Raw genomic sequence first — 15,780 nt, forward strand, 5'->3', positions numbered from 1 at the left:
CTGAACCTGCCTCCACCACACTCTCAGACAGTGCATTCCAGATCCTAAACATTCACTGAACCTGCCTCCATCACACTCTCAGACAGTGCATTCCAGATCCTAAACACTCACTGAACCTGCCTCCATCACACACTCGGACAGTGCATTCCAGATCCGAAACACTCACTGAACCTGCCTCCACCACACTCTCACAGTGCATTCCAGATCCTAAACACTCACTGAACCTGCCTCCACCACACTCTCAGACAGTGCATTCCAGATCCTAAACACTCACTGAACCTGCCTCCACCACACTGTCAGACAGTGCATTCCAGATCCTAAACACTCACTGAACCTGCCTCCATCACACACTCGGAAAGTGCATTCCAGATCCTAAACACTCACTGAACCTGCCTCCACCACACTCTCAGACAGTGCATTCCAGATCCTAAACACTCACTGAACCTGCCTCCACCACACTCACAGACAGTGCATTCCAGATCCTAAACACTCACTGAACCTGCCTCCACCACACTGTCAGACAGTGCATTCCAGATCCTAAACACTAACTGAACCTGCCTCCACCACACTGTCAGACAGTGCATTCCAGATCCTAAACACTCACTGAACCTGCCTCCACCACACTCTCAGACAGTGCATTCCAGATCCTAAACACTCACTGAACCTGCCTCCACCACACTCTCAGACAGTGCATTCCAGATCCTAAACACTCACTGAACCTGCCTCCACCACACTCTCAGACAGTGCATTCCAGATCCTAAACACTCACTGAACCTGCCTCCAGCACACTCTCAGACAGTGCATTCCAGATCCTAAACACTCACTGAACCTGCCTCCACCACACTGTCAGACAGTGCATTCCAGATCCTAAACACTCACTGAACCTGCCTCCACCACACTCTCAGACAGTGCATTCCAGATCCTAAACACTCACTGAACCTGCCTCCATCACACTCTCAGACAATGCATTCCAGATCCTAAACACTCACTGAACCTGCCTCCACCACACTCTCAGACAGTGTATTCCAGATCCTAAACACTCACTGAACCTGCCTCCACCACACACTCAGACAGTGCATTCCAGATCCTAAACACTCACTGAACCTGCCTCCACCACACTCACAGACAGTGCATTCCAGATCCTAAACACTCACTGAACCTGCCTCCACCACACTCTCAGACAGTGCATTCCAGATCCTAAACACTCACTGAACCTGCCTCCACCACACTCTCAGACAGTGCATTCCAGATTCTAAACGCTCACTGAACCTGCCTCCACCTCACTCTCAGACAGTGCATTCCAGATCCTAAACACTCACTGAACCTGCCTCCACCTCACTCTCAGACAGTGCATTCCAGATCCTAAACACTCACTGAACCTGCCTCCACCACACTCTCAGACAGTGCATTCCAGATCCTAAACACACACTGAACCTGCCTCCACCACACTCTCAGACAGTGCATTCCAGATCCTAAACACTCACTGAACCTGCCTCCACCACACTCTCAGACAGTGCATTCCAGATCCTAAACACTCACTGAACCTGCCTCCACCACACTCTCAGACAGTGCATTCCAGATCCTAAACACTCACTGAACCTGCCTCCACCACACTCTCAGACAGTGCATTCCAGATCCGAAACACTCACTGAACCTGCCTCCGCCACACTCTCAGACAGTGCATTCCAGATCCTAAACACTCACTGAACCTGCCTCCACCACACACTCAGACAGTGCATTCCAGATCCTAAACACTCACTGAACCTGCCTCCACCACACTCTCAGACAGTGCATTCCAGATCCTAAACACACACTGAACCTGCCTCCATCACACTCTCAGACAGTGCATTCCAGATCCTAAACACTCACTGAACCTGCCTCCACCACACTCTCAGACAGTGCATTCCAGATCCTAAACACTCACTGAACCTGCCTCCACCACACTCTCAGACAGTGCATTCCAGATCCTAAACATTCACTGAACCTGCCTCCATCACACTGTCAGACAATGCATTCCAGATCCTAAACACTCACTGGGAAAAACCTTTTCTCCCTTGTCGTCTTTGGTGCTTTTGTCAATCACCTTAAATCTTTGCCCTCTGGTTACTGACCCTCTTGCCAATGGGAACAGTTTCTCTCTCTCTACTCTGTCCAGACCCCTCATGATTTTGTCTGCCTCTATCAAATCAGCTCTCAGCCTTCTCTTCAAGGAAAACAGTCCCAACTTCTCCAAACTATCTTCATAACTGAAATTCCTCATCCCTGGAATAATTCTCGTGAATCTTCTCTGTTATCTCTCCAATGCTCTCACCTCTTCCCTAAAGTGCAGCATCCATAACTGGACACGATACTCCAGTTGAAGATGAACCTGTGTTTTATAAAGGTTCACCATAACATCCGAAAGTGCTGGAGATACTCAGCAGGTCAGCCAGCATTTGTGGAGCAAGGAACAAAGTTAACATTTCAGGATTGTGACCTTTCATCAGAAATCAGTCACAGACCTGAAACGTTAACTCTGTTTCTCTCTCCACAGATGCTGCCAGATCTGCTGAGTATTTCTAGCAGTTTCTGTTTTTATTTCAGATTTCCAGCAGCTGCAGTATTTTGCTTATATTAGTCATAACTTCCTAGCTCTTGTACTCTATGTCCCTATTAATAAAGCCCAGGATACTGTATGCTTTATTAACCGCTCTCTCAACCTGTCCTGCCACCTTCAATGATTTATGCACATATACATCCAGGTCCCTCTGCTCCTGCACCCCCTTTAGAATTGCATCCTTTATTTTATATTGTCTCTCCATGTTCTTCCTACCAAAATGAATCACTTCACATTTCTCCGCATTAAATTTAATCTGCCACATGTCCGCCCATTCCGCCAGCCTGACTGTGTCCTCTTGAAGTTTCTCACTGTCCTCCTCACAGTTTATCATACTGCAAGTTAAAATTACCCATTAGCTGTGAGTGAGTTTGATTTGCACGTTTGAATGTGTGAATCTGAAGCTGGGAGAGAGCAGCTCCTGGTTCCACAGGACTGCGCATTGCAGAGTGTGTGGGGAGTGTGCTGTAGCGTTAACTCCCAGCACTTATTGCTGTTCAGATTCCATTGTGATGGGTGTTGTGTCTTGCTGGGTGTGTGTACCTATCACAGTGAGGCTCTGTGAACTCAAGGATCGACAGACCCAGAGAGACAAACAAACAAACAAACTGAGAAAATCTCTCCTGGTGTTCGTCGCCAAGGGACACCAAACAGAGGCTATGCAGCATTCTGATAAAAGTACTGGAGTATGAGACAGGCCCTTTGTACATCCGACAGTCTCGTTTTAAACTGGACTTGGGGTCACTCCCCATTACTAGCTCGGGTCATTCGCCCTGGTCACTCCCCGATACTGGGTCAGGTGTCACTCCCCGTTACTGGGTCAGGTGTCACTCCCGGTTACTGGGTCAGGGGTCACTCCCCGTTACTGGGTCAGGGATCACTCCCCGTTACTGGGTCAGGTGTCACTCCCCGTTACTGGGTCAGGTGTCACTCCCCGTTACTGGGTCAGGGGTCACTCCCCATTACTGGGTCAGGGGTCACTCCACATTACTGGGTCAGGGATCACTCCCCGTTACTGGGTCAGGTGTCACTCCCCGTTACTGGGTCAGGTGTCACTCCCCGTTACTGGGTCAGGGGTCACTCGCCGTTACTGGGTCAGGGGTCACTCTCTGTTGATTTGAGCTTGGGAATTGTGGGTTGTTGGTCCAGGATCATAAAATCTTGGCTGTCGTTCCAGCTTGAATTTGGAATGTGGATGATGGATGGCCCTGGCTCCCCTCAGCCTGGCCCCTTGCTCTCTTCTGTCTCTCTCCTCACCCTGATGCTCCCTCCCTCCAGCCCCCAGCCTGACCGCTCCTCGTCATTCTGCTGCCTTTTCCTCATCTGCACACTGACCCTCCCTCTCAAGTTGTCTCTTCCTCTAAGCCGACTCTAGCCCTTCTGCCTCCCAATCCCTCCCACCCTCCCCTCCCCTCATGCCCTTTCCCCTGTCCACACTGTGTCTGCTCTTAAAGAGCTAATTGCACAAATGTTAGGGAGTGACAATCATAGGAAGTGACATTGCACAATTTAATGTTTAATGGAAATGAGCTCCTTGTGAGAAACAGGATGTAGCAAATCCCAACGGGATCATTAACCCTTCGTATTGTGTGGAGCGGCTGGTTGCTATGGTAACGGTTGGAATGGATTCTGACTGTAGCGAGCTGTAACAGGCGGCCCTGCAGTGTGAACTGGGCACTGGGTCCAGGTTGTCAGTCTCCATTGGTGCTGATATCAGCGGGGGAGGGCCGAGGAGGTGCATTGGGGGCACAGGAGGGGTGTGGGTGGTGTAAATTAATCAGACTTTACCATGGAGTTGGAGAAATTCCACTGCTGGTCACGAAAGGCTCAGTGATAGTTCCAAAAATAATCCAAAAAGCTGCTGGAATGTTGGCTTTTCTCATCACGGAACTGGAATACAAAGGGGTGGAAGTGAAACAGTAATTGTAGAAATCTCTGTTCGTCTGTATCTGGAGTAACCCCTTCAGTTCTGGGCACCACACCTCAGGCAGGACACATTGGCCTTGGAGTGGATGCAGGACAGATTCACCGGAATGTTCCCAGGTTTAAAGCATTAAAATGTTGCATAGACTCGGCTTGTATTTCTTGGGATAGAAAATTAAGCAGTGATCGAATTGAGCTTTTTAAGGTGATTAAAGGAGCTTTTTTATTCATTCATGGGATGTGGGCGTCACTGGCCAGGCCAGCTTTATTGCCCATCCCTAATTGCCCTTGGGAAGGTGGTGGTGAGCTGCCTTCTTGAACTGCTGCCCACAGTGCTGTTAGGAAGGGAGTTCCAGGATTTTGACCCAGCGACAGTGAAGGAACGACGATATAGTTCCAAGTCAAGATTCCTAGTCTCTGACCTGCTCTTGTAGCCACGGTATTTATATGACTACTCCAGTTCAGTTTCTGGTCAATGGGAGCCCCTAGGATGTTGCTAGTGGGGGATTCAGCGATGGTAATGCTGTTGAATGTCAAAGGGAAATGGTTAGATTCTCTCTTGTTGGAGATGGTCATTGCCTGGCACTTGTGTGACACGAATGTTACTTGCCACTTATCAGCCCCAGCCTGGATATTGTCCAGATCTTGCTGCATTTCTACACGGACTGCTTCAGCTGCAAGGGTGGATAGAGAAAGATTACATCCTCTGGTGGGGAGATTCCAGAACAAGGGGACATTGCTTTAAAATTAGAGCCATGCTGTTCAGGAATGATGTCAGGAAGCACTTCTTCACATAAAGGGGAGTGGAAATGTGGAACACTCTCCCTCAGAAAGGGGAGTGGAAATGTGGAACTCTCTCCCTCAGAAAGGGGAGTGGAAATGTGGAACACTCTCCCTCAAAGGGGAGTGGAAATGTGGAACTCTCTCCCTCAGAAAGGGGAGTGGAAATGTGGAACTCTCTCCCTCAGAAAGGGGAGTGGAAATGTGGAACACTCTCCCTCAGAAAGGGGAGTGAAAATGTGGAACACTCTCCCTCGGAAAGGGGAGTGGAAATGTGGAACACTCTCCCTCGGAAAGGGGAGTGGAAATATGGAACTCTCTCCCTCGGAAAGGGGAGTGAAAATGTGGAACTCTCTCCCTCAGAAAGGGGAGTGGAAATGTGGAACACTCTCCCTCAGAAAGGGGAGTGGAAATGTGGAACTCTCTCCCTCAGAAAGGGGAGTGGAAATGTGGAACACTCTCCCTCAGAAAGGGGAGTGGAAATGTGGAACTCTCTCCCTCAGAAAGGGGAGTGGAAATGTGGAACACTCTCCCTCAAAGGGGAGTGGAAATGTGGAACTCTCTCCCTCAGAAAGGGGAGTGGAAATGTGGAACTCTCTCCCTCGGAAAGGGGAGTGGAAATGTGGAACACTCTCCCTCAGAAACGGGAGTGGAAATGTGGAACTCTCTCCCTCAGAAAGGGGAGTGGAAATGTGGAACTCTCTCCCTCAGAAAGGGGAGTGGAAATGTGGAACACTCTCCCTCAGAAAGGGGAGTGAAAATGTGGAACTCTCTCCCTCAGAAAGGGGAGTGGAAATGTGGAACACTCTCCCTCGGAAAGGGGAGTGGAAATGTGGAACACTCTCCCTCAGAAAGGGGAGTGGAAATGTGGAGCACTCTCCCTCAGAAAGGGGAGTGGAAATGTGGAACACTCTCCCTCGGAAAGGGGAGTGGAAATGTGGAACTATCTCCCTCAGAAAGGGGAGTGGAAATTTGGAACACTCTCCCTCGGAAAGGGGAGTGGAAATTTGGAACTCTCTCCCTCAGAAAGGGGAGTGGAAATGTGGAACACTCTCCCTCGGAAAGGGGAGTGGAAATGTGGAACACTCTCCCTCCAGAAAGGGGAGTGGAAATGTGGAACTCTCTCCCTCGGAAAGGGGAGTGGAAATGTGGAACTCTCTCCCTCCAGAAAGGGGAGTGGAAATGTGGAACTCTCTCCCTCGGAAAGGGGAGTGGAAATGTGGAACACTCTCCCTCAAAGGGGAGTGGAAATGTGGAACTCTCTCCCTCGGAAAGGGGAGTGGAAATGTGGAACTCTCTCCCTCGGAAAGGGGAGTGGAAATGTGGAACTCTCTCCCTCGGAAAGGGGAGTGAAAATGTGGAACTCTCACCCTCGGAAAGGGGAGTGGAAATGTGGAACTCTCTCCCTCGGAAAGGGGAGTGGAAATGTGGAACTCTCTCCCTCGGAAAGGGGAGTGGAAATGTGGAACTCTCTCCCTCGGAAAAGGGAGTGGAAATGTGGAACTCTCTCCCTCGGAAAGGGGAGTGGAAATGTGGAACTCTCTCCCTCGGAAAGGGGAGTGGAAATGTGGAACTCTCTCCCTCGGAAAGGGGAGTGGAAATGTGGAACTCTCTCCCTCGGAAAGGGGAGTGGAAATGTGGAACTCTCTCCCTCGGAAAGGGGAGTGGAAATGTGGAACTCTCTCCCTCGGAAAGGGGAGTGGAAATGTGGAACTCTCTCCCTCGGAAAGGGGAGTGGAAATGTGGAACTCTCTCCCTCGGAAAGGGGAGTGGAAATGTGGAACTCTCTCCCTCGGAAAGGGGAGTGGAAATGTGGAACTCTCTCCCTCGGAAAGGGGAGTGGAAATGTGGAATTCTCTCCCTCGGAAAGGGGAGTGGAAATGTGGAACTCTCTCCCTCGGAAAAGGGAGTGGAAATGTGGAACTCTCTCCCTCGGAAAGGGGAGTGGAAATGTGGAACTCTCTCCCTCGGAAAGGGGAGTGGAAATGTGGAACTCTCTCCCTCAGAAAGGGGAGTGGAAATGTGGAACTCTCTCCCTCGGAAAGGGGAGTGGAAATGTGGAACACTCTCCCTCGGAAAGGGGAGTGGAAATGTGGAACTCTCCCTCGGAAAGGGGAGTGGAAATGTGGAACTCTCTCCCTCGGAAAGGGGAGTGGAAATGTGGAACTCTCTCCCTCGGAAAGGGGAGTGGAAATGTGGAACTCTCTCCCTCGGAAAGGGGAGTGGAAATGTGGAACTCTCTCCCTCGGAAAGGGGAGTGGAAATGTGGAACTCTCTCCCTCGGAAAGGGGAGTGGAAATGTGGAACTCTCTCCCTCGGAAAGGGGAGTGGAAATGTGGAATTCTCTCCCTCGGAAAGGGGAGTGGAAATGTGGAACTCTCTCCCTCAGAAAGCTGTGGAGGCTGGAAGTTGGTGAAGCTTTCAGCACTAGCTGGATAGATTTTTATTGGTTCAGGGTATTGAGGGATATGGAACAAAGACAGATGAATGGAGTTGGTGGCGAATGAGGTCGTAGATGTGTTAATTTTTCAAAATTCACTAGATTCTGGAAAGGTTCCATCAGACTGGAAAATAGCAAATATAACCCCTCTATTCAAGAAGAGGTGAGGCAGAAAACAGGTAACTTTAGGCCAGTTAGCCTGACGTCTGTCGTGGGGAAGGTGTTAGAATCGATTAAGGAGGCCATAGCTGGGCACTAGTAATAGGGAATAGTTAGCATGGTTTTGTGTAAGGGAAATCATGTTTAACCAATTTATTGGAGTTCTTTGAAGGAGACACTTGCACTGTGGATAAAGGGGAGCCCGTTGATGTACTGTACTTGGATTTCCATCTGCCATTTCTCCGCCCAAGTCTCCAACCGATCTGTAGATGAGTAGATTAGGATTATTTTCATTAAACAGGCGGAGGTTGAGGGGGGACCTGATTGAGGTGTACAAAATCATGAGAGGTATAGACAGGGTGGATAGCAAGAAGCTTTTTCCCAGAGTGGGGGATTCAATTACTAGAGGACACGAGTTCAAAGTGAAAGGGGAAAAGTTTAGGGGGGATATGCGTGGAAAGTTCTTTACGCAGAGGGTGGTGGGTGCCTGGAACGCGTTGCCAGCGGAGGTGGTAGACGCGGGCACGATAGCGTCTTTTAAGATGTATCTAGACAGATACATGAATGGGCAGGAAGCAAAGAGATACAGACCCTTAGAAAATAGGCGACATGTTTAGATAGAGGATCTGGATCGGCGCAGGCTTGGAGGGCCGAAGGGCCTGTTCCTGTGCTGTAATTTTCTTCTTTTTTCTTTGTTCTTTCCTCTGACAATCCTCATTACTATCCGCAACTCCACCAACCTTTGTGTCGTCCACAAACTTACTAATTAGAACAGCTACATTTTCCTCCAAATCATTTGTATATACTACAAAGAGCAAAGGTCCCAGTAATGTTCTACTTCTGCACTGATCCCTGCGGAACACCACTAGTCACATCCCTCCATTCAGAAAAACACCCTTCCACTGCTACCCTCTGTCTTCTACGACTGAGCCAGTTCTGTATCCATCTTGCCAGCTCACCTCTGATCCCATGTGACTTCACCTTTTGTACCAGTCTGCCTTGAGAGATCTTGTCAAAGGCTTTACTGAAGTCCATATAGACAACATCCACTGCCCTTCCTTCATCAATCATCTTTGTCACTTCCTCAAAAAACTCAATGAAATTAGTGAGACACAACCTCCCCTTCACAAAACCATGTTGCCTCTCGCTAATAAGTTTGTTTGTTTCCAAATGTGAGTAAATCCTGTCCCGAAGAATCCTCTCTAATAATTTCCCTACCACTGACGTTAGGCTCACCGGCCTATAATTTCCTGGATTAACCTTGCTACCCTTCTTAAACAAAGGAACAACATTGGCTATTCTCCAGTCCTTTGGGACCTCACCTGCAGCCAATGAGGATGCAAAGATTTCTGTCAAGGCCCCAGCAATTTCTTCCCTTGCCTCCCTCAGTATTCTGGAGTAGATCCCATCAGGCCCTGGGGACATATCTACCTTAATGCTTTGCAAGACACCCAACACCTCCTCCTTTTTGATCATAAGATGACTGAGACTATCTACACTCCCTTCCCTAGGCTCATCATCCACCAAGTCCTTTTCTTTGGTGAATACTGATGCAAAGTACTCATTTAGTACCTCACCCATTTCCTCTGGCTCCACACATAGATTCCCTTCTCTGTCCTTGAGTGGGCCAACCCTTTCCCTAGTTACCCTCTTGCTCTTTATATATGTATAAAAAGCCTTGGGATTATCCTTAATCCTGTTTGCCAATGACTTTTCATGACCCCTTTTAGCTCTCCTGACTCCTTGCTTAAGTTCCTTCCTACTGTCTTTATATTCCTCAAGGGATTCATCTGTTCCTCGCCTTCCAGCCCTTACGAATGCTTCCTACTCTTTGTTTCCTGTCTGCCAACCCGTTCTCTATCCATGTCAGTAATTTACCCCCAATCCCATGCGATTTAATTTTGGACGCTAATCTCTGATGTGGGACCTTATCGAAAGCCTTCTGAAAGTCCAAATACACCACATCCACTGGTTCTCCCTTGTCTATTCTACTCGTTACATCCTCAAAAACTCCAGTAGATTTATCAAGCATGATTTCCCTTTCGTAAATCCATGTTGACTTTGTCCGATCCTGTCATTGTTTTCCAAGTGCTCTATTACATCTTTTATAATGGACTCGAGCATTTTCCCCACGACTGATGTCAGGCTAACCTGTCTATAATTCCCTGTTTTCTCTCTACCTCCTTTTTTAAATAGTGGGGTTACATTAGCTACCCTCCAATCCATTGGAACTGTTCCCGAGTCTATAGAATTTTGAAAAATGACCAGCAATGCATCTACTATTTCTCGGGCCACTTCCTTAAGTACTCTGAGATGTAGATTATCAAACCCTGGGGATTTATCGGCCTTCAATCCCATCAATTTCCCTAACACAATTTCTCTACTCATACTGATTTCATACAGTTCCTCCTTCTCACTAGACCCTATGTTCCCCAACATTTCTGGGAGGTTATTTGTGTCCTCCTTTGTGAAGACAGAACCAAAGTATGTATTTAATTGGTCTGCCATTTCTTTATTCCCCATTGTAAATTCCCCCGTTTCTGATTGTAAGGGACCCACATTTGTCTTCACTAATCTTTTTCTCTTGACATATCTGTAGAAGCTTTTACAGTCAGTTTTTATGTTCTCTGCAAGCTTACTCTCATACTCTATTTTCCCCTTCCTAATCAATCCCTTTGTCCTCCTTTGCTGAATTCTGAATTTCTCCCAATCCTCAGGTTTGCTGCTTGTTCTGACCATTTTATATTTCTCCTCCTTGGATCTAATACTATCTCTAATTTCTTTTGTAAGCCACGGTTGAACCACCCTTCCTGTTTTATTTTTGCGCCAGACAGGAATGAACAATTGTTGTAATTCATCCATGCACTCTTTAAATGCTAGCCATTGTCAACCCTTTAAGTAAAGTTCCCCAATCTATCATAGCCAACTCACACCTCATACTTTCATAGTTTCCTTTATTTAGATTCAGGACCCTAGTCTCAGAATCAACTCTCTTATTGAAATCTAATGAAGAATTCTATCATGTTATGGTTGCTCTTCCCCAAGAAGAGACCCTGCACAACAAGATTGTTAACTAATCCTTTCTCATTACACAATACCCCGTCTAGGATGGCCTGTTCTCTGGTTGGTTCCTCGACGTATTGGTCCAAAAAAACCATCACGTACGCACTCCAGGAATTCCTCCTCTACAGTATTATTGCTAATTTGGTTTGCCCAATCTATATGCAGATGAAGGTCATCCATAATTACAGTATGTTCGTATGTGTTGAGGTACAGGTCAGCCATGATCTGATTGAATATTTGCTCTACATTAGCCTCTAGCTACATGTCATTGAGAATGCAGATGGGACTGATTGTGTAATAAATACTGAGTAATTGACCCCATTATTGGCCATGTGACCTTCATACTCCTTCACAAGGCATATCTATGTGAACTTTAACCCTTTGTACTTCCATTGTTAAAATGTTGAGATGAAAAGCAGTGACTGAGTTTTGATTGTTGAGTGGAGAGAGAAGCAGAGTTAATGCTACAGCTCGATGACCTTTCAGTTCTGATGAAGGGTCACAAATGCTGCCTGACCTGCTGAGTGTTTCCTGCACTTTCTGTTTTTTTTTTAGAATTCCAGCATCTGCTGTATTTTGCTTTTGTGTTTGATCGTTGAGTGTTTTGCTTCCTGACTCACGGAATGCTGCTAAATATCTGTGTGTAAAGTACATTTACCAGGATGGTGTGAGATATTAGTGTGTGTCACAAACAGTATTGCTGTGGCTCATTAGTGTTTTCTCTTGGACATCTGTAATTAACTGTCAGAACTGGGCTGAATGGCCCACTCCTAGTCCTATGTTCTAGTGTTGGATGAACCTCATTGAGAAGCCTGAAGCTGTTGTCTTCAGTTCCCATCACAAACTCCATTCCCGAGCTACCGACTCCATCCCTCTCCCTGACAACTGTCTGACACTGAACCAAACTGTTCGTACTGTGGTGTAATATTTGACCCCAAGATCAGCTTCCAACCATGTATCCACATCATCACTAAAGTCTGCCTATTTCCACCTCCGTAACATTGCCCGACTTCGCCTTGTCTCAGCTCATCTGCCACTAAAACTCTCATCCATGCCTTCACTACCTCGAGACCTGACTATTCCAACACTCTCCTGGCTGGTCTCCCACATTCCACCATCCATAAACTTGAGGTCATCCAAACCTCTGCTGCCTGTGTCTTAACTCATACCTATTACCCCTGTGCTTACTGACCTACATTGGCTTCCAGTTAAGCAACATCTTGATTTTAAAATTCTCATTCTTGTTTTCAAATCTCTCCATAGCCTCGCCCCTCCCTACCTCTGTAATCTCCTCCAGCCCCACAACCCTCCCTACCTCTGTAATCTCCTCCAGCCCCACAACCCTCCCTGTCTCTGTAATCTCCTCCAGCCCCACAACCCTCCCTGTCTCTGTAATCTCCTCCAGCCCCACAACCCTCCCTGTCTCTGTAATCTCCTCCAGCCTCACAACCCTCCCTGTCTCTGTAATCTCCTCCAGCCTCACAACCCTCCCTGTCTCTGTAATCTCCTCCAGCCCCACAACCCTCCCTGTCTCTGTAATCTCCTCCAGCCCCACAACCCTCTGAGACCTCTGTGCTCCTCTAATTCTGGCCTCTTGTACATCTGTTACAATCAGGTGAGGAGGGGTCGAAGGGCTCTCCCTCTTTCCCTCTCCTTGTTTAACCTCAGCAAGGTTTATTTCTTTTTTAAAGTGAATGTACTTGTCAATTCAATGAGTGATTCACGATTCACATGCTCTGATCATAAAAGAACCAATTGGACAGGTTTTCTTGAGTTTAACAAAGAAAGTGGTTAACTTTATTATACCTAAACCCATATAAGTAAAATAATAAACTCTGATCCAACTTTCTCACTCTCTCTCACACACACAAACACACTTACACACCCATGTAAATAGGTTACAGAGTGGGGAAGGGTAGATTGGGCAGATTAGAGTCTGGAGCAATAAAAAGGGGTTTACAGTCTGTGGAGTTTGATGACTTGGTTGTCTTCCGGATGAACTTGGTGGTCCTGTGGCTTCTGGCTTGTAGAGGTGGCTAGCAGATTTAGGTTTTCCTGGAGAACAGCAATGCGAATGGTTTCCTTCACAGGGTCTCTATTTGCAGCAATGATAGACCTAGGTGGTTACGGCCAGCAGGCAGGGTTTGAAACTTGCCAGGTGGACTGGGGAGAGAGAGAGAGACCCCACTTAGGTCTCTTCTGATCAGTGACAGTTGTTTGTCTGCTGCAGAGAACAGCCAGATGGTGAGCCTATCACATGATGGCTCAGTGTGTATTCCCTCTTGCGACTTAATTAGTTCATGTCTAAGAATTCCCTTCTTTCAATCAAGGTCCCATTGTTCAAGTGATTACCTTAGAGTGGTCTGTGTCCACTAGTTAAATGTCCCAAAATTGCCTTTAATGTCTTGTTAATGTGGACTGGCCAGGCGATTCACTCCAAACTTCTCAAGCAATTGTTCTGGAGGGGATTTTGATGCAAGTTTCAGTGGCCATTTTAGCTGCTAGCCATCACCTTTTGGTCTGTTCCTCTTTCCTTCTTCAAAGTTTAATTCAGGTTTCCAGATGAAGGATTATAAATCAGCATTCAGCATAGCACCTGTTGGTGACGGCAACCTATTTTTCCATCACTCCACCATTGGTGGCAGTGCCTTCAGCTGCCTGGACCCTGAGCTCTGGAATTCCCTCCCTAAACCTCCCACCTCCCTCTCTCTTCCTTTCAGACGCTGCTTAAAACCGACCTCTTTAACTGAGCTTTGGTCACCTGACTTAATAACTCCTTTGGTGGATCAATGTCACATATTGTTATACAATGCTTCTGTGAAGCATCTTGGAAGTTTTACTACAATCACCACGTCTCAGTGTGACTTATTGATAGTATTGTGGGACCATTGATCGACAAGAGGTTGGGAATGGAGGGCTTGCTGGTTGAACTTAATCTCGGCCAGATTATTGGAAGCAGATTGATGTCATTTACAGCAGTAGGTTAACATACTGTTTGTCTCTCTCAACTGTCACCAATCCCACTGCCCCGCTCTCTCACCATAGCCCTGTATCAATCCCAAACTAATCCCACTGCCCCGCTCTCTCCCCATAGCCCTGTATCAATCCCCAAACTAATCCCATTGCCCCACTCTCTCCCCATAGCCCTGTTTAAATCCCCAAACTAATCCCACTGCCCCACTCCCTCCCCATAGCCCTGTATGAATCCTAAACTAATCCAACTGCCCCACTCCCTCCCCATAGCCCTGTATGAATCCCAAACTAATCCCACTGCCCCACTCCCTCCCCATAGCCCTGTATGAATCCCAAACTAATCCAACTGCCTCACTCCCTCTCCATAGCCCTGTATCAATCCCCAAACTAATCCCACTGCCCCGCTCTCTCCTCACAGCACTGTATCAATCCCAAACTAATCCCACTGCCCCACTCTCTCTCCATAGACCTGTATCAATCCCAAACTAATCCCACTGCTCCGCTCTCTCCCCATAGCCCTGTATCAATCCCCAAACTAATCCCACTGCCCCACTCTCTCCCCATAGCTCTGTATCAATCCCAAACTAATCCGACTGCCCCACTCTGTCCCCATAGCCCTGTATAAATCCCAAACTAATCCCACTGCCCCACTCTCTAACCATAGCCCTGTATAAATCCCAAACGAAACCCACTGCCCCACTCTCTTCCCATAGTCCTGTATAAAGCCCAAACGAAACCCACTGCCCCACTCTCTCCCCATAGTCCTGTATAAATCCCAAACTAATCCCACTGCCCCACTCTCTCCCCATAGCCCTGTATCAATCCCAAACTAAACCCACTACCCCACTCTCTCCCCATAGTCCTGTATCAATCTCAAACTAATCCTACTGCCCCGCTCTCTCCTCAGAGCCCTGTATCAATCCCAAACTAAACCCACTACCCCACTCTCTCCCCATAGTCCTGTATCAATCCCAAACTAATCCCACTGCCCCACTCTGTAGGTGTAGTGATCAGGGAGGGGGCTTGTGATATACTTGAACAAATCCCCAGGCCCAGATGTGATGTATCCCAGGCTGTTATGTGAGACAAGGGAGGAGATAGCTGGGGCTCTAACACAAATTTTCAAATCCTCTCTGGCCACGGGAGAGGTACCAGAGGATTGGAGGACAGCAAATGTGGTACCATTATTCAAGAAGGGTAATAGGGATAAACCAGGTAATTACAGGCCGGTGAGTCTAACATCAGTGGTTGTGAAACTATTGGAAAAAGTTCTGAGGGACAGGATTAATCTCCACTTGGAGAGGCAGGGATTAATCAGTGATAGTCAGCATGGCTTTGTCAGGGGGAGATCGTGTCTAACTAACTTGATTGAATTTTTCGAGCAGGTGTCTAGATGTGTCGATGAGGGTAAAGCAGTTGATGTAGTCTACATGGACTTCAGTAAGGCTTTTATAAGGTCCCGCATGGGAGATTGGTTAAGAGGGTAAGAGCCCATGGGATCCGGGCAATTTGGCAAATTGGATCCAAAATTGTCTTAGTGGCAGGAGGCAGAGGGTAATGGTCAAGGGTTGTTTTTGCGAGTGGAAGCCTGTGACCAGTGGTGTACCACAGGGATCGGTGCTGGGACCCTTGCTGTTTGTAGTGTACATTAATGATTTAGACGTGAATGTAGGAGGTATGATCAATACGTTCGCAGGTGACGCGAAAATTGGTGGTGTCAATAGTGAGCAGGAAAGCCTTAGATTACAGGACGATATAGATGGGCTGGTAAGATGGGCGGAGCTGTGGCAAATGGAATTTAATCCTGAAAAGTGTGAGGTGATGCATTTTGGGAGGACTAACGAGA

At 47.5% G+C, this 15,780-nt stretch overlaps 1 protein-coding gene across 1 annotated transcript in view; it reads right to left on the bottom strand.

The window, feature by feature from the left end:
• LOC137361344 (plectin-like) overlaps positions 1-15,780 on the bottom strand; it is a 628,221-nt gene that overhangs the window by 119,328 nt on the left and 493,113 nt on the right. The window contains 4 exon segments of the mRNA XM_068026237.1: positions 2,312-2,368; positions 4,385-4,486; positions 5,130-5,193; positions 11,060-11,219. Of these exon segments, the coding sequence (XP_067882338.1) occupies positions 2,312-2,368; positions 4,385-4,486; positions 5,130-5,193; positions 11,060-11,219 (383 nt within the window).

The sequence above is a fragment of the Heterodontus francisci genome, unplaced genomic scaffold (assembly GCF_036365525.1).
Source record: "Heterodontus francisci isolate sHetFra1 unplaced genomic scaffold, sHetFra1.hap1 HAP1_SCAFFOLD_559, whole genome shotgun sequence".
Taxonomy (NCBI): domain Eukaryota; kingdom Metazoa; phylum Chordata; class Chondrichthyes; order Heterodontiformes; family Heterodontidae; genus Heterodontus; species Heterodontus francisci.